The sequence below is a fragment of the Puma concolor genome, chromosome A3, assembly GCF_028749965.1.
Source record: "Puma concolor isolate L17-30 chromosome A3, mPumCon1.1.hap2, whole genome shotgun sequence".
Classification (NCBI taxonomy): Eukaryota; Metazoa; Chordata; class Mammalia; order Carnivora; family Felidae; genus Puma; species Puma concolor.
In genome coordinates, this window is record NC_141669.1 from 2,456,924 (window position 1) to 2,478,620 (window position 21,697).

At 51.8% G+C, this 21,697-nt stretch overlaps 1 protein-coding gene across 6 annotated transcripts in view; it reads left to right on the forward strand.

Moving 5' to 3' along the window:
* The first annotated feature begins 137 nt into the window (after positions 1-137).
* The window catches only part of DCDC2C (doublecortin domain containing 2C), an 84,104-nt gene continuing 62,544 nt past the window's right edge, over positions 138-21,697 (forward strand). For 5 of the 6 annotated variants that reach the window (XM_086699941.1, XM_086699942.1, XM_086699943.1 and 2 more), the window contains exons 1-3: positions 138-427; positions 8,324-8,375; positions 19,977-20,053. In XM_086699941.1, the coding sequence (XP_086556067.1) occupies positions 180-427; positions 8,324-8,375; positions 19,977-20,053 (377 nt within the window). In that variant the 5' untranslated portion in view covers positions 138-179. Of the gene's footprint in view, positions 467-8,323; positions 8,376-19,976; positions 20,054-21,697 lie in introns of all 6 variants that reach the window. The other variant, XM_086699946.1, reaches the window with a different exon arrangement.

A 21,697-nucleotide genomic window follows, 5' to 3' on the forward strand; every position in this document is an offset into this window, starting at 1 on the left:
CAACCCCCCCTCCCCCCGCGGGCTTCCCTCCCGACAGCAGGTGGCAGGCAGGCGGTCACAATTGCCGCGTCGCGTCAGCACCGGTGGGGAGCCGCCCCGCGGTCCCCGCGCCCACGCCCTGGGTGCCCAGTGGCTGGAGCGCAGCGGGCGGTGGCCGGCGGCCCTTTGATGGCGGGGCCATGGGCACGCGCAGGTCACACGTTCTGGTGGACACGACGCCGGCCAAGACAATTCTGGTGTACCGCAACGGGGACGCGTTCTTCGTGGGCCGGAGGTTGGTGGTGCCGCGGCGCCGCGTGCCCACCTTCCAGGCGCTGCTGGAGCAGCTGACCGAGCAGGTGGACGTGCCGTTCGGCGTGCGGTGCCTCTTCACGCCCACACGCGGGCACCCGGTGCGCGAGCTGCAGGCGCTGCAGGCCGGCGGCAAGTACGTGGCGGCCGGCCGCGAGCCCTTCAAGAAGCTCGAGTGAGTGCGGCGCCCCTTCCCTGCGCGGCCAGTTGCCCTCCGCGCGGTGACCCGGCGAGTTCGGCGGTGCTCCCTGCGCATCTGTGCCCTCAGCCCACCTGTGCCCTCAGCCCACCTGTGCCCACAGCCCCCCTGTGCCCACCGCCCACCTGTGCCCTCAGCCCACCTGTGCGCTAAGCCCCCCTGTGCCCACCGCCCACCTGTGCCCTCAGCCCACCTGTGCCCTCAGCCCACCTGTGCTCACAGCCCACCTGTGCCCTCAGCCCACCTGTGCCCTCAGCCCACCTGTGCCCACAGCCCCCCTGTGCCCTCAGCCCCCCTGTGCCCTCGGCCCCCCTGTGCCCACGGCCCACCTGTGCCCTCGGCCCACCTGTGCCCACGGCCCACCTGTGCCCTCGGCCCACCTGTGCGCTAAGCCCCCCTGTGCCCACAGCCCACCTGTGCCCTCAGCCCACCTGTGCCCTCAGCCCACCTGTGCCCACAGCCCACCTGTGCCCTCAGCCCACCTCTGCCTTCAGCCCACCTGTGCCCACAGCCCACTCTACCCCGCTGGCCACGGGCAGGGCTGGCGTCCACCTCCTGTCAGCACGTCTTCCGTTAGAGTCAGAAGGGACGTGGGGACGAGGAGTGGGCGGGCTGTGGCCAAGAGGGCAGGCCTCTCTGGAAAGGCCACCTTGGCCCAAGGATCTGGAAGAATAAAGGGAGTTAGCCACGCCCGGGAAGTCGGGGGGAGCAGGTTGGGAGGCAGGAACCAGCCCCCAGTCACCCCCTGCACGGCTTGCCCCAGCCTGGTGTTCTGCCTGCCCGGAGGCTCACTCACTCTCCTAGGAAGGGCGCTTGCTAAGCCGTGTAATCCATGCGTCTCCTGGCGGTGTCTCTTGCTAGACTGTGACCCTGCAGAGGACACGCGTTGTGCCCGTGATCTCCGGAATCCCGGCACACACTGTGTACAGACTCGGTGAATGTCCGTGGGCAGCAAAGAAATCCCCTCCCCAGTGTCTGCTGAGATCGGGATGGGGGCCGGGAGGGGCGTAAACTGTCCTGGGGAGATGCGCCTGTGGGCGCACGCAGGAAATTGGCCACATTCAGCTTGTTAGTTGCACTGGATGGTGTCTGCCCAAGACGTCCGTTAGATTCGTTTTTGTTGAGCCCCTGACTCCCGCCACCATCTCTGAGATCTTATTGCATCCGGGGTGATACGGCACAGTTCTGTTTTCTTCTCGAGGGTACTCCAGGCCCCTCAGCAGTTTCTCTAAACTTTCTTCGTACCTGTCATCATACAAATGTCTTTGCAACGCGAGAGTCAAGCTCGCGTTCTCTTCTTGCCACGGCGTAGTGTCGGGGGGCTGCACAGGCTGTGAGAGCTTTTGCAATGTCTGTTTTGGGGGACATAAGAAACAAGTCGGCACAGAAGAGGAGAAAGGGGTCACCACTGTGACAGATTCTGTTTTAGGCTCAGGACCTCCGAAAAGGCTTCCTTTACAAAATGCAAGTGGGGAAAGTTGTTTCTCCTCCTCTGTGAGCTCCTGACCTCTTTCCTGTGTCTGCCTTTCAGAGATATATTGTCTTTATTTACACTGCTCCTGACCCCATTCCTTGTACTGTGAAAGGTACTGTAGATACAGGAATGTATACGCTTCTGTGCACAGTTCATACAGGAGTGGATACAATTCTGTGTACAGTTTAAGCAAAACTCTGTGTAAACCACAGTGTGCATTAAGAAAGAGCGTGGCCAGTATTTTAAAACCTGTCACCTGCAGCCTTTTTTCCACTGGTAATCACTATTTTGTAATAATCATCCTTTTATAAAAATTCATTCCCCAAGGACAGATTTTTCAACGTTTTATGGTTGTGTACTTTATATAAATGCAGTTACATTGTACATACTTTTCTGTTGGTGCTTTTTCACACGATAATGTGCCGTGAGACTCATTCACGTCAGTAGTGTAGCTGTAGGGCAATCACTTTTACCGCCATGTTATTTGCATCGACTAAAACATCCTTACTTGTCTGATCTATTGATGGATAATTTGGGTTGCTCTTAATTTTATGCTAAAATAAACAACACTGTTGTAAACATTCTTTTCCATGTCTTCCGGTGTGTACGGGTAAGATTCTCTCTAGGAGGGTGCATTAGCTGTCTGTTGCTGCATAACCAATCACTCCAAGCGTATTGGCTTAAAACAACTTTATTATCGTGCAGTCCCTGTGATCGGGGGTTCAAGAGCACCTTATCTGAGTGGTTCTGGCTCAGAGGCGCTCGTGGGGTTGCAGTCAGCATGCTGGCTACCGTCATCTGAAGGCCTGACTGGGGCGGGTGCTTCCTGGTGCCGAGGCAGGAAGCTTCATCCTTGTGGGAGCCTCTCCGTAGGTGACTTACCGCCCGGTCTTCCCAGCAGGAGTGATCCAGGAGGGAGCCAGGCTGAAGCTCCAAAGTATGTTGTTACTGCTGGTTCTCTGTTATGCTGTCTTCTCTCTCTATCTGCCTATTTGTCTGTCTGTGCTGGACGTGACTTTCAAAACTCATTTGCAGAAATAATTTGAAGTCTAGGGTGATTTTCTCTTTGGCCAAAGCTGATTGTTGTGGGCTTTGGCCAGACACCTGCTCGGGAAGGTTCGGGAGTACCTTCATACAGCTTCAGAATGTGAGATGCTTTGGGCCACCCACGTGGCTGGGAGACAGGATGGACCCCATTGGGGTCCCGGCTCACAAAGAGGGGTAGTTCAGAAGCAGCCACGGCCTCTGCTGTGTCCTGAGCATGTACTTCTGCCTGTTGGCCACGCAGCCTGTCCAGGATGTGGTTCAACATCTCTGTCCATAGTCAAGAGTAACCCCTGGGCTAAAGTGGCCCCAGGGATCAAGCTCACGTCTTTGGATTCCCTTTATTTCCTGGATTTTGGCCTGGCGATTCCTCAGATGTTATCCTGTTAGATGTCTTATGTTTCAAGATGTTTTCATTTTATTAGTTTTTAGTGGACAGGTTGATCAGAGTTGCTTAGCCCATGGTTCCCGGGGTGGGGGGGGGAAGCCTCCTGGCCCTTGTTCTTCATGTATATTTTTATTGGACATATGATCCTGTGGTCCTGTGGATAGCGGTGTCCTTCAGGCCACGGAAGGTGGTTTTCTATTGTCTTCTGACTTCGAGTTTGCTGATGAGAAGTCTGCTATCATTATTTGCATATATGAAAGTAATATTTTATCTTTTCTGGCTGCTTAAAATTCATTTTCTTTGACCTCAGTGTATTGTGTTTAAATGGTACGTCCAAGTGCAGATTGATTGAATTCTCATGAGTCTGGTGTGGTAACTTTCATCAGCCATTTTGTCTTCAGAGGATGCCTCTGTCTTATGCTCTCTGCTCTCTGTGTTTTCTGTGTCAGGGTCCATGTGGGTTGGCCTTTCTGATTGACGGTAACCTCCAAGAGTCCACCACTCGGTCCTGAATTTCTCCCTTTTACCTTTGTGCTGCACTTCGGTACTTCACACAGATCACACGGATCTTTTGGCTAATTTTTCTGCTGTGTATAAAATGCACAGCATTGAACCACTTGTTCACTGGGTTTCCAACTTAAATTGTTTACTTTTTTTATTCCTAAAAATTCTATCTGGGGCACCTGGGTGGCTGGGTCAGTTAAGCGTCTGACTCTTGATTTCGGCTCTGGTCATGATCTCACGGGTCATGGGATCGAGCCCCATACTGGGCTCCGTGCTGACGGCTCAGAGCCTGCTTGGGATTCTGTCTTCCTCTCTCTGCCCCTTCCCTGCTTGCTCTCTATCTCTCTTTCAGAATAAATAAAAATAAACTTTAAAACTAAATAAATAGATAGATAGATAAATAAATAAACTTCTGTGTGGTTCTTTTTCAATAATCTGTGTCATTCTTCAGTGTTCTTGGTCCTGCATGTACCGTCAGGCTTGGCTGTTCTTGAAATACTGTCTTTCTGCGTCCGTGATGCTGGTCTTGGAAACCTGTTTCTGTTTTCTGTTATTTCAGCTGGTTTCTCTCAGCTGAGATAGTAACCTCCTTGTTCGTTTACTTTCGGACTGCAAGTGACTCCTTTTATGTGGATTTTGTTTGAGGAACCTCCTGGAGGGCTGAGGTGAAGGTGAGATTCTCCGGAGAGGGCTCCCGTGCTCCTTCTCCACGTGCCGACAGTGCTCTCTGCCCAGAGACACCCCAAATTCAGCCAGTCATGGGAGTTTGGGGGGACCGCCCAGATAGTGTAATTTCATGAGGAAGCTGACCTGTGATCCGAATTCTTAATGGCATTGCAAAGATGCAAATTTAACCTCCTCTTGTTTTTGAAGGAGAATCTTAATCCACAGACACCCGGATTGCCAAGAGGTATTGGATTAATGCCACGATGTTTTAGATTTGAATTTATTACGGTGATAATCCTGTTGTGTGTGAGAACTCGCTGACAAGCACACAGATAGCCCTTTGTAGATGTTTGATTTTGTAATGATGTTTTTCAGGGTTAGTTACATATTAGGTTATGTATAACTCTAACTGGGCTGTAAATGGAATTATTGTATCTTCTTGAAATTTATACGTTGAAACCTAATCCCCCATGTGGTTATTTGGAGGTAGGGCCTTTGGGAGCTGAGTAGGTCATGGCAGTGAAACGGTCATGAAGGGGATTCATGTCCTTACGAAAGGGACCCCAGAGAGTACCTTACCCTTTCCACCACGTGAGGACCCAGCAAGAAGGCAGCCATTTATGAACTAGGAAGAGGGTCCCTTCTGGAACCCACTCACCCTGGTACCTGATCCCAGCCTCCCAGCCTCCAGAACCGTGAGGAATAAATGTTTGTTGTTTAAGCCGCTGGGTCTGGGGTATCTCTGCTACCACAGCCCAAACAGGCTTAGACACTGCATGTGCTGAATTCCGATTTCCTACTAGAATCCTTATTCAGTGTTGCTTTCCAACAAGAGAAGAAGATATTCCTACTAAAATTGACTTTAGAGTCCTTTTCAATGCACGTATAATGAAAAGCACTTAACTTTCCCGCCCAAACACTTCCTGGCGAAAATCACATGTGTCTTTCCTGTAAGCTGACGAGGAAGGAAGCTGGGGCAGGGACAGCACAGGTGGACATGCCTGGAACTTGTTCAGCGCGTGCTCCTCTCTGTTCTGTCTTGTGGGGCGAGGCGTTTTCTAAGAGACCCTGTTAGACCCCTGCTTCGGTAGGGAAACTTGCATGGTGTGTCTGAAATTCTTCGGACACGTGGCCGGAATATGGAGACGTTGAGGCGTTTCTCTTCCCCGATCTCTTAGTGTTTGTTGTTGTTTTCCGGGAGGGAGGCGGCTTGGTCCAGTCCAGCGACGGGAGAGCGGAGGCCAGACGGGGGCTGTCACGTGGCCAAAGCCTCGGTTGTCTGGCATCGTCCATGTGGCTGCGGGGCTGCGCTTGGATGGGTGCCGTTTGCATGACGATGATCACGGAGTGATGTTTAGATTTCACCGTCTCCACCACTGTTTAGCTCAAGGAATCATGAAATCAGCACCCAGACATGGGTGAATGCAGCTCTGGGAAATATTTTGGCTTGATTTCCGCTGGTATCGGTAAGCTGGTGCTGGTTGCAGTTTATATCCTGTAATTACCGAGCCAGTGGGCAATTAAAATTAATTTTCTCCAGCAAATAATCTTCTAACTGTGCCACGGGCAAGTGAACTTTGCGGTGAGACCCGATGACGTATCAGCCATCCTGGGGCTCTTCTAGAAACAACAGCTGCAGAACACTACACTGAAGAGACAAACCCCATCAGATCTAGGTGGATATAAAATCCAATCATTACTCAAGCATCTCTCACATTTTCTGGAGTGAATTAATCTGAGATGAAGAACACAATTTTTTCTTCCATAGAACAAAATATTATAGGCTAAACATTACTTTAAAGATGTCCTGTAAAGCTTAGAACTCATGATTCTTTTTGAGGAGAGAGCCATCTTCACACACACACAAACTGTAAACCAGGGCATTGTGCGTGTGCAGGGGTGTGTGTGCAAGTTTGGGGGAGACCCCGAAGGGTTTGGATTGCCCCAGGAATGGTCTCTCTTTGCCTTACGAGTTTGCAGTTGAGGTACGAGGCAAAGGCCCTTTCGGTAACACTATCGTAGTTTGCCTGCACCCTAACTTTCCTCGTGTCTCCTTGCCGCCCATTTGGACGCCGGGGATAGCAGGTGGCAGGAACAGGACAGAGGAGCAGGAACGTGGTCTCAGGGACAGAAGAAGGTTGAACTGGGTTGAAGTGCATCCTGGCCTTTCCTTATCTCAGTAGCATTGAGCACATGGAATAAGCTTGCTGGGGATGGTGTCCTCACCACCGAAATGGGCTCAACTCACATGTGGTGCGGCGTCACATCCCGAGCGGTGCTGTGAGAATGTTATGGACGCAGCACTTGCAGATGCCTGGCCTGACTCTCGTGGCCGGCTTCCTCCTTTCCTTTATTCTCTGGAAGCAGCACGCCCCACCAACGCCTTCTCCAAGCGCCCGGCCTGGACACTCCGGTCCACTGGGTCTCTGAGGAAGTACTTAGCCCCTCTTTCTGTTCTATTTATGCGTCCTTTGGGATGCAGCATGGAAACAAACAGCATTTTACGTTCTTTGCCGGATCTTTTGATGCCTTGGTGTTTCCGCATTTATTTTTGCTTTTTGTTTCCATTTACTGAGCAATAAGTTGTCTCGTTTGGGGATTGATGTTCACAATCAAACACGGAATGCGGGGGCTTAAAACCGGAAGAGCTCATGGAAGGGCCGGGCGGAGGTGGTGAGCCGGAGGGGCCTGAGCGCTGCCTTGTTTAGTTTGGATCACAGTTTTCAAAGATGTGAATTGGCTGGACATTTTGCAATGAGGCAGTTCATGGAATAGTATAGAGTTTTAGTTTAATTGGAAAAAAATGGAGGATTTGACTGTTCGGAAGGACTAAGTTTTTAGTTGTCTGCATTGTCGCGTGGAAACTGTGCCCTGGGGCTGTGGGAGGTGTTCACCCTGGACAGGAGGTGTCCTTGTGCCCTGCAGAACCCCCCTCCCCCCAGATTCTGCCCTGGGCCAGCGTCCTCACTGCCCGTCTGGCCTCTGTGGGCCCGTCTGGCTTGTGACTCTGGGCTCTACTGAATATTTCTTACTTCCTTTTTCCTTCCAGCTGCCAATGTAGGCAACACTTCTCTGAATCTTATAAAACTGTCAAAAACAGCAGCAAACTCAAATGTAATTTTTTTTTTAATCAGGAAGAAACCTTGAAAGATACAAAATTAAGGTATTTATTATCATGAAAAAACATCTGTTCTATTTTTGAGGCGTATGGAGGTCTCTCCAAAAGCCCCCAAGTGCCAGGAATTGTATTAGCCGGACTCCCATCCGTGCTCCTCTGGTGGCTTTTTCCGGTGTTCACTGTCGGGCAGAATGGGGACAGGGATGTAATTCTGTGTGACAGGAGGGGACAGTGCAGGTGGTGATGAGCTGCAAGGGGGGGGGACTCCGCTCTGACTCTGGCCAATCTGTGGGACTCTGATGAGCTCATTTCTGGGCCCTTCCGTGACCTGGTAGAAAAGAAAGTGGAATAAATGATGTCTCGGGTTCCTTTTTGATTAATAACATTATAGGAGAGTGCCATTCAGGTGACAGTCTCCCATGGGCCATGCCGACGGCAGCCAGTGGGACACCCTCCATAATGTCCCACCATGACACTGCTGTTCTATGTCGACGGAAGACTGTGGCACTCTTGACTTTAGTTTCAAGTTGCTGTGGATTTGCAGGTCCGAGTGCTGAGAAGGAGTCCTCTCTGAAGAGGCTCACATTACCCCCCTAAATTATTTACTTTCTAATTAGGTTTTTCTTTCTTCTTTTGCAGTTATATTCATATAGTTCCCAGGAAACCTGGAAAGATGAGCAAGTTGAAGGAAGTAAGTGTTCGGTGCTAATGACTAACGGTGGGATGAATTGGATGATCCGGGAAAACTCCGAATGCCACTGTTGAATAATGTCACTTTTAGAAGACTAGCATTTTGTAGGGAATGCCTCTAAAGGCCCGTTGCTCTGGAAACCCGAATCCACTGTGCGGGGTTGTCATACCTGTCGAAGCCCCTAAGTAACTAACGTGACGGAAGTCAGGAAAAATACCCTAAGACCACGGTTAGAAAGATAGTCGTCTGTGACACACTGTGCAATTATTTACTGAAACTTTTCACTTTTCTTTTGTTACGGGGGATTTGGAAAGATGGGTGTCAGGAAAAGCTATTTTAATTTACATAACGTTGAAGCTAATTATAATGCTCAATTTAAAGATTTGCCCCAAGTTCTTAACATTTTTGTGCTTGATACACATTTGAAAGCTCTGTAGTGTGGAACCTTTTCTCGCTCTGTTCACATCACCTGGTTCTTAGCCAAAAAAAAAAAAAAAAAAAATTCTATTTAATATGTATAAAAGAGATCCAGCTTTTGGGACACCTGGCTGGCTCAGTCCGTTAAGCGTCGGACCTGAGCTCAGGTCATGATCTCACGGTTCACGGGTTCGAGCCCCGTGTCGAGCTCTGTGCTGGGCTGACAGCTCAGAGTCTGGAGCCGGCTTCGGATTCTGCATCTCCCTCTCTCTCTGCCCCTCTCCTGCTCGTGCTCTGTCTCTCTCATCTCTCAAAAATGAATAAATGTTAAAAAAATAAAAAAATAAGAGATCCACCTTTTAAAATAAGCAACAAAAATTGCTAAGTTTTAAGCAAGATATCCTGCTGATATTTAGACTATAATATGATTTAGGATGTTATATAATATAATATGGAAATATAATAATATATTTACTATATATTAATACTATATAATATCCATAATATTATATTTCTTATATATCATATATGGTATAAATATGAATCATATATTTAATAATATAATATAATATGTAAAATTTTCTTAAAAAACGGACTTGTCATTTTGTTGGGTATTTCAAAGAGGAGATTTTTGAGATTATTCTCTAAGTGGTGCTTTTGGTATTCTTTTTTTTTTTAATGCTTATTTTTGAGAGAGAGAGAGAGAGAGCAGGGGAGGGGCAGAGAGAGAGAGGGAGAGAGAGAATCCCAAGCAGGCTCCGTGTTGCCAGCGCACAGCCTGATGCAGGGCTCGATCCCATGAACCGTGAGATCATGACCTGACATGAGATTGAGAGTTGGGCACTTCGTCCTGAGCCACCCTGGTGCCTCTGGTTTTGGTATTCTTGTTTTCTCCTCCTTGAACCGGTGTGAGGACCGAATGGTGAAATATGCATAATGTTCCAGAAAGAGATCAGTGCTGGCCCTCTTCCTCCACAGTTTAGAGAAGCAGGGTTTAGTGTGCCCTTGAATCTGCAGCCGAGTTCCGGTAAAGGACAGCCCTGGAGCTCCAGCATCAGCCTGCAGAGCATTTAGCTGTCTCCTCAGAGTCTGCATTTCAGGGCAGTGCGATGAGTCAGGTCGTACGTCCCCACCTTCTACTGTAACTTGCCAAGGGCAGGCAGGCAAGTCTCCAATAAGAAACAACTCCAGGGGCGCCTGGCTGGCTCAGTCGGTTGAGTGTCAGACTTCGGCTCAGGTCATGATCTTGCAGTTGGTGGGTTCAAGCCCTGTGTCGGGCTCTGTGCTGACAGCTCAGAGCCTGCAGCCTGCTTCCGATTCTGTGTCTCCCTCTCTCTTTGCCCCTTCCCGCTCATGCTCTGTCTCTCAAAAATGAATAAAGTTAAAAAAAAAAGAAACAATTCCAGCAGCGACTGAATGTCAGGGCCACCTTAGTAAACAGAGTGGGCATGGTGTATGATTATTCTTAAGACCCGGGCACTTGCTTTCCCATCTCCAGGTGGGGCAGGCACGGGGAGTAAGCAACGATTCTGAAAAGTTCCCCTCAAGTTCAGTCTACACGTACCCTGAGTGCATTTCGGCGCTATGATTAGAACGAGCAGTTAGCCCTGGAGGACAAGAAGGCAGCTTCCAGGTTATGTTGTCAGCCCCCCTTGCTTTCCAGCTGAGGAGGCTTTGATCAGAAATGTTAGGCGAGGTGCCTGATAGCAAGTGCTCTGGAGTGGGGACCTCTGTGTCCTCACACCAATGGGACTGTAGTCGCCCCAAAGAGTTCTGTAATTTTTCTTTAGGAGTATACACTTTTTCATTAAAAATATCTGATTATGAAAGGAGTCCTTATTGAGAAAAAATGCCAAGAAGCTGTGCAGATAACTCCATGAGGAGAACGGGGGTCATCCACAATACCCCTCAAAGGTCAGCGCTCTGACTTTGTCATGTCTGTTTCCAGGTGCTTTTTTATGCACACGTAGCAAGTAGGTATACACAGAAGCACACACACACACAGTACATGCGTACATACGTGTATATATGTCTGCAGAATTGGGATCCATCAATGCTCACTATTTTCTAATCTGCTTTTTATTTACTATATTTTGTGACCATTATCTCATTCAGTAAATGGTCTTCTGCAACATGTTTTAATAATTTCATCGTGTGAATCTATCATAATTATTTTTTATTTAAAAAAAATTTTTTTTAACGTTTATTTACTTTTGAGACAGAGAGAGACAGAGTGTGAACGGGGGAGGGTCAGAGAGAGAGAGGGAGACACAGAATCTGAAACAGGCTCCAGGCTCTGAGCTGTCAGCACAGAGCCCGACGCGGGGTTCGAACTCACGGACCGCGAGATCGTGACCTGAGCCGAAGTCGGACGCTTAACCGACTGAGCCACCCAGGCGCCCCTATCATAATTATTTAAGCTACCGCTATTGGCAGATCTTTGAGTCATTCTGCTTTGTCATTGTTATTTTATTTTATTTTATTTTATTTTATTTTATTTTATATATTTTTAATGTTTATTTATTTTTGAGACACAGAGAGAGAGAGACAGATTGTGAGCAGGGGAGGGGCAGAGAGAGAGGGAGACGCAGAATCCAAAGCAGGCTCCAGGCTCCGAGCTGTCAGCACAGAGCCCGACGTGGGGCTCGAACCCATGGTCAGATCATGACCTGATCCAAAGTCGGACACTTAACCGACGGAGCCACCCAGGCACCCCGATGGATTTTCAAATATTAACTCAACCTTGCATTCCTGGGACAAATCTCACTCATGAAATTTTGTCCTTTTTCTTTATTGTTGGATTTTATTTGCTAAAATTTTGTTTGGAATTTCTGCAACTATGTTCGTGGAAGGATGTTGGTCTGTAGTTTTTTAAATCCTTGCAATGTTTTTCTCTGGTTTTGGTATCGTTTCTTCCTTAAGTGTTTGGTAGAATTTACCAGTGGAGCCAGCTGGGCCAGGAGTTGTCTTTGTGGGAAGGTTTTTAACTACAAATCCAACTGCCTGAGGTGATAGAGGGCTCCTCAGATTGTCTATTTCTTGAGTAAACTTTGCTAGCCTGTGTCTTTGAAATGTCCATTTAATTTGTCCACTGGCATGAAGTTGTTCTCTTATCCAACTAATATCTGTGGCCTCTGGTGATGTGACCTCCCTCATTCCTGCCATTCCTGGTCATTTGTGTCTCCTCTGTATTTTCTTGCCAAGTCTGTTCGGTTTTATCAATCTGATCAATCTTCTCAAAGAACCAACTTCTGGTTTCATTGTGTTTCTCCATTTCTTTGTTCTGTTTTCTATTTCATGGATTCTGCTTTTTTTAAAAATTTTTTTTAATGTTTATTTATTTTGGAGACAGGGAGAGACACAGCATGAACAGGGGAGGGTCAGAGAGAGGGAGACACAGAATCTGAAACAGGCTCCAGGCTCTGAGCTGTCAGCACAGAGCCCGACGCGGGGCTCGAACTCACAGACCACGAGATCATGACCTGGGCCGAAGTCGGCCGCTTAACCGACTGAGCCACCCAGGCGCCCCTAGATTCTGTTTTTTAAAAAAAGTTTATTTATTTATTTAAAGAGAGAGTGAGGGAGAGAGAGCAGGAGAGGGCCAGAGAGAGAATCCCAAGCAGGCTCCACGCTGTCAGCACAGAGCCTGACTCAGGGCTCGATCTCATGAACCAGTGAGATCACGACCTGACCCAAAATCGAGAGTCAGACGCTTAACCAACTGAGCCACCCGGGCACCCCTCCTTGATTCTGCTTGGAACTGTATTGTCTTCTGATGTGTAGGGAGACAGGCTTCTATTTGGGGTGACTGTCTCTGCACCCTTGCTTTCTTCCTTTTCTCTTTGGGACATCCTTCTCCTGTGTGCTCCCGAGCGCCTTTCCCTCCCAGGGCACAGTCCTTCATGGGTGGTTTCTGCTGTGTTGTGGCAGGAGGGAGCTGACTTCTTTTCTCCGCCATGTGACACATTTGCATTTTTGTCAGAGACACCATGGGGACAACATGTTGGCCCAACGATGGAGACTCCAGTCCTGGCGTCAGGCCGAGGGGGCGCGGCTGGCTCGGGCACACGCCACAGCCCCGGTGCCATGCTGGCGTGTTCGCCTGCTTCCTTCACCCCCTCTCTGCCGACCTTGCTCGGTGGACCCGCTTTCCCTAGGCTCATCGCGGAGGCTGACGGGGGTAACTCCTCCCCTTCCGTCCGATAGCGTTTATCAGCAGCTTCCCTATTTCTTTTAACCGCACAGTTTCAACATACAGGCAGAGTTAGTCCCTTCTGACCACACGGATACTGACAAAGTGCACACGTGCTCGGGAGCACTCACCCTCACCCTGCTTCCGTTCTTTTTTTAAATTTATTTTATTAAAAAAATCTTTTTAAGTTTATTCTTTCTTTCTTTATTAACGTTTATTTACTTTTGAGACAGAGAGAGACAGAGTACTAGCAGGGGAGGGGCAGAGAGAGGGGGAGACACAGAATCCGAAGCGGGCTCCAGGCTCCGAGCTGTCAGCACAGAGCCCGATACGGGGCTCGAACCCACAAACTGTGAGATCATGACCTGAGCCGAAGTCAGGCTCTTAACCGACTGAGCCACCCAGGCTCCCCAACTTTATTTATTTTGAGAGAGAGACAGAGACAGCGTGAGCAGGGGAGGGGCAGAGAAAGAGAGAGAATCCAAAGCAGGCTCTGCACTGTCAGATGGAGCCCCATGTGGGGCTTGAACTCACGAACTGTGAGATCAAGGCCTGAGCTGAAACCAAGACTCAGACACTCAGCCGACTGAGCCCCCCAGGTGTCCCTACTTCCGTTCTTATTTTCCCAGCTTCTGTTTGCACTTTCCCTAATTCTCCACCCTCACAGTTTCACCTTCTTTCTTCCCTTTCAGTTCTTTTATTCATCTGCCATCGTTTGAGGCTTTGCAGGTAATGTAGGTGGTCAACACCAGGCCAGTAGGAGTGGTTGTTCTCATTGGTTACTATTTAATTTTTACAAAGGGAATGATTGAAGGATGTCCTCTGAATGTCAGGCTCACTCCAAGGACTCTCGTTGGCTGATTACTCGCTTTGCGTATTGTGCTCCCCTCCGTTTGAGAAAGAGGCCTGAGGTTTGCTGAGATGGTGATCAGGGGGGTGAGGGAGAGATACTGGTGTACGAGGGCCATTGGCAATGCCAACTAGTTTGGGGGAGATAAAGCATCTTTCACTAGAACAAAAGAAATCACTAATCCAGTAGGATCTGAAATACAAAACCTTGAATGGCATTCGGGAGGAGTAATTACGTGGGAAACACCATTGCTCTTGGTACAAGTAATGTGAAACGAGGTGACGCATTCCCGCTGCTTAGCAAAATGCCAGAAGGGAGTTAAGACCTCCGTTGATCCTAGTTGCTCTAATGTCTGTCGTTGCGAGGCTCCAAAGTCCCCGCTGTTGTCAGAGGTCAAGAGCTCTTGGCTTCTTCTCTGACCACTGCCTTGCTGACTCCACACAATGTCTGGGCCTCAAGCCCCGTGGGCGTCCCGGGGAAGCCGCCGGGGTGATCCGCAGCCCTTCCGCTCACGGCTCCCCATGGCTCAGTTCAGCCTCTGTCGCTGTCGTAGAGGACACGCAGGATGCCAGACGGGGGACCTGCCCTGCCCACGGCGTCTCAGTCGGGAAACCCTCAGTGAGGCCTGGGCAGGCGCCCCTGCGTCCTTCCCAGCTTCCCAGAGGGGGTGACATCTTAACATTTAGACCCTGAGAGAGCTTCATGGATGCATGATATCAGCTAAGTCAATTACAAAACCCCAGTCATGGTTCTTCTTTTTCTTCTTCTTTAATGTAAAAATATCTCAACATTTTCCAAAAAATGGGAAATAAAAATTCATCATCATCACGACCAGGAAGGCCGAAAACCCATCTCCCCAACCATGTGTTGGACACACGTGCCTGACGTCCCCCTCGAGAGTGCAATGCAGTGTAACGCAGGGGGAGGGCTGCAAAGGTGCTGAGGGTTTGCCCAGATTTGCCCCACTTCTACAGGCAACGGCGCCGGGGTGGATGAAGGGCGACTTCCCATCGGCCTGGCTCTCCCTCCCGTCCCTTGCACACTGCTCCAGAATGCCTAACCTAGGGAGATTCTTGGCCGTTTTGGGGAAAGAGTGACGCTGATTTTTTATTTTTATTTTTTTGACTCAGAGGATCACAGAATGAGGAATGAAGTGACTTCGGAGGTGGTCCAGGATGACCTTTTCCCTAATGAATTACATGAACCATACGGAGCCCACTGCGCCTTCCGTAGTGTTTCTGTGATCTGTGGCGACTGCGTGTGTTTAGCGTCTACCGTCGAGTGGCGGAGGGGCCATCTCTGTTAATTCAGGTTGCACGTTCCCGACCCCGACAAGCACCGTTCGCTAATTATGAGATCCTCCCTTTACGGCTCCATGACGAGGTCTTTTCTCGGTGCCAGAGTCCCTTGGGTCTTTCTGGTTTGAAGTTTTGCACGGAAAAGGCTGGGAGGATGTTCACTGAGGGTAGCTGGAGAGGCTCGATGGGGCGCAAAGACCAAGGACTTCGGAGGCCAACAACAATGACAACCGCCAAGAGCTCTTCACTCATTTCCGGCGTTTTGCTCAGCGCCTCGCGATGCGTCATCTCCTCTGGCGCTGTCCCTCCCGGAAGCGGATCCGCATTCACACACGAGGATGTGGGCACAGCAACGTCTTCACGGTGGTGTGAGGAGACGGTGGTGGAACCAGGGCTGGGATCGCGGACGACGCGGACGCAGGCTCCCAAGTGCCACGCCGGTATAGGTTCCAATTCCCAATGGGCTAAAATCTACCATAAGGTATTTTTGATGGCTTGTCATGGCCAGGACACTTTAGTGACAGTGTGTCCTTGTGGAGATTACATAGTGGCTCTGATTGGTCACCATGTGGGTATTTTGCCCGGTTGTTTTGAGGGCTGGGCACAAATGTAGTGTGATGCAGAGCAGGCGTTCAGTAGCCCACAGCTGCCACTCGGGGAAACACACCCGTGGTTACCTCGGGGGTCTTCTGGCATTGCTGCGGATTTGGTTTAATTACCTCGGACTGTTGGTTACGGAGCCCGAAAGCCCACTGAGCCCCGCAGCCTCTCGGCAGGTGAGTGAGACACCATGTTGGAACCTGTCGTCCCTGTCGGGCAGTGACAGAAAGCCACGTGTGCTTTCTTAGTAGATCACGTGAAATGCAGGAAAAAAAATCCAGAATCATGTATTTAATTGCTGCAGTTATTTAATTAGGCAGGTGACAGCAGGGTTAATGAATCATTGACACGTAAAAAAAGCCATTATCTCACCGTTTCCATAATTTTATGCCATCAGCCAGAAAGCTGTTTCTTAGGGTAGTTGTACCTTCACAGAATTTTGCAGGGAATAATTTCTGTTGTTGTGTTATAAACCAGGTCAGTAAATTCGTGGTATTGCTGATACGGCTTTGGTTTTTTGGCTAACGCTATGCAGGCGTGTATAATTTCCTATATAGAAAGTAATTTTGTATGTCACGTGACAAGAGGGTGACAGTGGACGGACGTGTGCATTACCACAATCTCCAGTGACCTCACTTTTTCCAGGATTCCTCCTGGAGTATCAGAGCTGTTTTTCACCTGCCACCGAAGCATTTATCATTTATTCATCTGTCATTCATTCATCCATATTCACGGCATACTTCTCAAACTCCTGCGGTGGGCAGCTCATTGTTCAGGCAGTGAGGTCCTTGGTGGAACATGACGACCGAGGTCCCTGCTCTCAGGAGGCTTTGATTCTATGAAGAGGAAACAATAATAAGTAAATAAATAAACACAAAACTATCAGACAGTGTTACATGCTACGATGGCCATATTGGTCGGGGAGGGTCGCTGAGGAACTGCTTCTGAGTTGACTTCTTAATGCAAGAAAGGGCAAGCTGTGCTAAGACCCGGGAGAACATTCCAGGCCCCAGGTCTAGTGCAGGAACAAGCTTGATGTTTGGAAGAAGGCAAACGCGGGCTGTGGCGTGGGGAGGAAGGGAGGGGTGGGGTTGTCGTGTGTCTGCCGCTGTTTCCTCCGCTGGGGTTCTAAGCCAGGGGGCAGCCCATCGCGACGGGTGATTACCAGGACCGCGGCTCCTTGTGGGGAAGGGACTGTGGGGGGCGGGGGGCGAGCTGCGGAGACATGGGGCCGCGGGGCCAGTGTGGCAGCGGTGGGGGCAGCAAGAAGTGAACGCGTCCGGGGATACGGTTTTGAGGCAGAATTGAGAGATGCGGGGTGTAAGGGAGGAGACGACACAGTGGTGTCCCCAGATTTTGTGGTTAAACACATGGGTCTGTGCTGGCACCGGTTCCTGAGACCGGGAAGTCTGGGGACGGTCAGCGGGCTGTGGGAACAGTTGGCGATTCTATCCGGGCCGTGATGAGACTGAGATGCCAGATGGTCTGTGGTCTGTCCCTCTCCATTCTCTCCCCACCTCCGTCTCTCTGCGTCTCTGCGTCTCTGTGTGTGTTGGGAGACTCATGTTTATTGGATTGAATATTTATCCCTCAAATATCTCCCCCAAACCCTGCGAGGTGTATGGTCCCCGCTGCAGGCGTTCATAGATGGCAGCTCAGAGGTGAGACAGTCCCGGCAAAGTCACGGACAGTGAGCGCTGGGAGGTGAGCCCTGGTCTGTCCGAGTCCAAAGCCACCGGGCTGCCTCCCAGCTTCGCTCTGCTGTCCCGGTGCCTCTCGGCCAGTTGTCCCCTGCGTCTAATGGTGCCTCAGGCCCTCAGCAGGACGCCGAAGGGGCTCTCCACCGCTCAGTCCCAGTCCTCCTGACCCTCTCCACCTGCCCCACGTGGACGCTGCCTCCTCGTCTCCTTCAGAAGACCTGGAACAGCACATTTTCCTCTCCTTGTCTAAAAAATAGTGCTGGGGAGACCATGAGATGCCCAAACCTTGTCACCCGTGTTAAGGGTACGTGCAGCTCACTCTTACACCCCAGGGTGAACCCCGGGTACGCGGGTCGGTGTTATTCTTGGCGAAGGAACTTTATAGATACTTTCACCCACTGGGGTGATTCAGGAGAGCTGCACTAACGTCACAGGTTGGGCAGTCTCTGTGTGTAAATGAGCTGGGCACCATGGCAGGGGCAGCGAGTGGAGGGGGACCGGACATCCAGACAGGTCAGGCCGGGAGGCCCAACCGGAGGCCCTGGGGGACACCCTCTACCGCTGTGCCCGCTGTGCTGGAGCAGGTGTGACGAGAGTCTAGGTAGGCCCTGAATGCCGAGTCTTACTCAGCGGTGGAGCCTCTAGAGGTGGGAGGGGCTTGTGTCTCAGGGGCGGAGCCTCTAGAGGTAGGAGGGGCTGGTGTCTCAGGGGCAGAGCCTCTAGAGGTGGGAGGGGCTGGTGTCTCGGGGCGGAGCCTGTAGAGGTGGGAGGGGCTGGTGTCTCAGGGGCAGAGCCTCTAGAAGTGGGAGGGGCTGGTGTCTCGGGGACGGAGCCTCTAGAGGTGGGAGGGGCTGGTGTCTCAGGGGCGGAGTCTCTATAGGTTGGGGGGGGGCTTGTGTCTCAGGGGCGGAGCCTGTAGAGGTGGGAGGGGCTTGTGTCTCAGGGGCGGAGCCTGTAGAGGTGGGAGGGGCTTGTGTCTCAGGGGCGGAGCCTCTAGAGGTAGGAGGGGCTGGTGTCTCGGGGCGGAGCCTGTAGAGGTGGGAGGGGCTGGTGTCTCAGGGGCGGAGCCTCTAGAGGTGGGAGGGGCTGGTGTCTCAGGGGCAGAGCCTCTAGAGGTAGGAGGGGCTGGTGTCTCAGGGGCAGAGCCTCTAGAGGTGGGAGGGGCTGGTGTCTCAGGGGCGGAGCCTCTACAGGTGGGAGGGGCTGGTGTCTCAGGGGCAGAGCCTCTAGAGGTGGGAGGGGCTGGTGTCTCGGGGCGGAGCCTGTAGAGGTGGGAGGGGCTGGTGTCTCAGGGGCGGAGCCTGTAGAGGTGGGAGGGTCTGGTGTCTCAGGGGCAGAGCCTCTAGAGGTGGGAGGGGCTGGTGTCTCAGGGGCAGAGCCTCTAGAGGTGGGAGGGGCTGGTGTCTCAGGGACGGAGCCTCTAGAGGTGGGAGGGGCTGGTGTCTCAGGGGCGGAGCCTCTAGAGGTAGGAGGGGCTGGTGTCTCAGGGACGGAGCCTGTAGAGGTGGGAGGGTCTGGTGTCTCAGGGGCAGAGCCTCTAGAGGTGGGAGGGTCTGGTGTCTCAGGGGCAGAGCCTCTAGAGGTGGGAGGGGCTGGTGTCTCAGGGACGGAGCCTCTAGAGGTGGGAGGGGCTGGTGTCTCAGGGGCGGAGCCTGTAGAGGTGGGAGGGGCTGGTTCTCAGGGGCGGAGCCTGTAGAGGTAGGAGGGGCTGGTGTCTCAGGGGCGGAGCCTCTAGAGGTGGGAGGGGCTGGTGTCTCAGGGGCGGAGCCTCTAGAGGTGGGACAGACAAGGAACGTAGCGGGGGAGCGACTTTCAGAGGAGGTCACCGTGATGGAGGGGCCTCGAGACTGTGGGGCCGTGGCCTTGATCCCGCCCCACCCAGGCTGTCAATGACGACAGTAGGACCCCCCGCAGAGGGATTTTGCCTGCCCGTGGCAGGGCTCAGACATCCTTCTCCTCCCCGCTGTCGGGGCCCCAGGGGATGTGAGGTTGAAGCTGACCAGGCCCCGGGGGGCGGCTCAGCCCCCAGGTTGGAGTCACAGGAAAGAGCAGGGTCCGGGGAGCAGGGGGGGTGTTGTCTCCTGCCACAGGACGTCCTAGCTGGAACCCCACGGGCTGACTTAGGGGCCACACGCCCGTTCTTGGGGCCGCAGTCTGGCCCAGCCGGGCGCCTGGGGAGCACATCACGGGAGCTTGCTGGTCGAGCTGCTGGCCTGTCCTTAGCACAACGGCCGGGTCTGTGTCTCTGGACTTCTGTGACCTCCCGGCCGCCGCGCTCCGCGCCCTCGCACCCGACCTTCCGGCCTCGGAACTCACAGCCCTCTCGCCCCGTCCCCATGAGGTCACCTGCCCTGCGTCTGGGAGTCCCGGCCCCTCCCAGCAGGGAGTCTGCTCCCCCGGAGTCCTTCCTGGGTCCTCCCCTGTGCTCCCTTAGCAAGGCCTCCCGCCCCCCTGCACTGCTGTTTTGGGGGCGGTGCTGGGCAAACCGTATTTAGCAAGTGGTTGTCTGAACCGAGTCCCGAGGCTTGCCTTTTCTTTTTGCAGATCAAACCGGTGGTACATTGTGACCTGAATGTGCCTTCCAGGTGGCAAACCTTCCAGCGAACGTCCCGGCTCGTCAAGTGAGTAAGGCCTCGAGGGCGACAGATCACTATTTGCTGTGGCTCCTTAAAGATAAAGTTCCAGTTAGACTCACCGTCACCCTCTCTCCCCTCCTCTCCTCCCTCCTCCCTTCCTCCCCCTCCTCCCCCTCCTCTCTTTTCTCCTCCTCCTCCCCCCCCCCTCCTGTGCTCCTCTCCTCCCTTCTCCTTCTCTCTCTCCGACAGGGACACCTGTATGATTCAGCCTTTCAGGTGCCGTGTATCCTTTCTTCTCTTTGAACCTTGATTTTGGAAATCAATCCAGTTGCCAGGCTGTTGAACAGTTTACTTGGGGCTGGAAGGGCGAGGGCCTCACACACAGAATTTAGCTTTAGGCTTTTCACTTTTTAAAAAACATCTAGCAGTTGTCGCTGCTGGACGTGGAAAGGACACTTTACAAGTTATTTTCCCACCACGAGCAAAGACCTGTAGGGTTACCACACTTCCCGCTCAAGCGTTGGTGCAGGACTGGAGTGTGGCCCTGGGAGCCACAGCCGGGGCTATAGCTGTAGAGGTGCCCGGGGCAGTACGTCCGGGCTGATGGAGACAGCTTTGTGGGCCAGTCTGCCTTACGTTCTGGGGCTGTAGAAAGAACACACTGGGAAGCAGAAGGACGCAGGAAACACACCCTGTTTATTGGCCAAACGTGGCCCCTGCCTGTCCCCTCAGAACCTCGACGACCACGTCTGTAAAATACGGCCCCTTACGTGTCTGCAAGGCGCAGCCTTCAGTGGTGGGGTCTTTCCCTGCACCTTCTACAAATCTGAGAGCTGCTTGGACATGACGGGAGGCACAGCATTTCCAAATTTTGTGAAGGGCAGCTCTTTCTGAAGAATGTATACAAATCTCACGGTCCTTCCTGGCAAAGAACCTATGTTTTGTTTTGTTTTTTTTTTTTTGCATGAGCCAAGACATCAGTGATTCTCACTTATTTTGATGGACAAGTTTTGTCTGTTACAGACCATTACCCCCGGCAGCTTGTGCCTCGTCCTTCATATTGGTGTGCTAGAAATTCCACTAGATGGACCCAAATATCCATTCAAACGCAGTGTCTTTTCTACAAAGACCTGATCATGTTTGCTTGGAGACCTTGTAACTGCAAAAACAGGCAAACAAAACAGTTGCGATGGGTTCCGGTGGCTTCGATGTTGAAGGGAGAAAGTGGTTTCTCCCTTCCTCACAGATGGGGGGGGTGGGGTGCTGGGGGGTCACGGCTGAGTTTGGACCCGGAGCCCGGCGCTCCCCTGCCTGCCTGGGTCTCCGCAGAACGGAGCTGGTGAGGCCACGTGGGTTTGAAGTGTGGGGGCTGAGGCGCGGGTTTATGTCCTGCTTCTGCCGCTAAGCAAGCTGTGACGTGACAGGTGTTGTGACGGCGGATCATCGTCACCTAAGATCCGCTCCTAGATCTCTGTGCTATTTCCTGTTTAAACAAAATTGAAAATATTTCCTATTTTAAAAACTCGAGGGGTGCCTGGGGGGCTCAGTCGGTTAAGCGTCTGATTCTTGATCTCAGCTCAGGTCATGATCTTGTGCTTTGTGAGTTCGAGCCCCGCATCGGGCTCCACACTGTCAGTGCAGGCCCTGCTTGGGATTCTCTCTCTCCCTCTCTCTTTGCCCTGCCCCCAC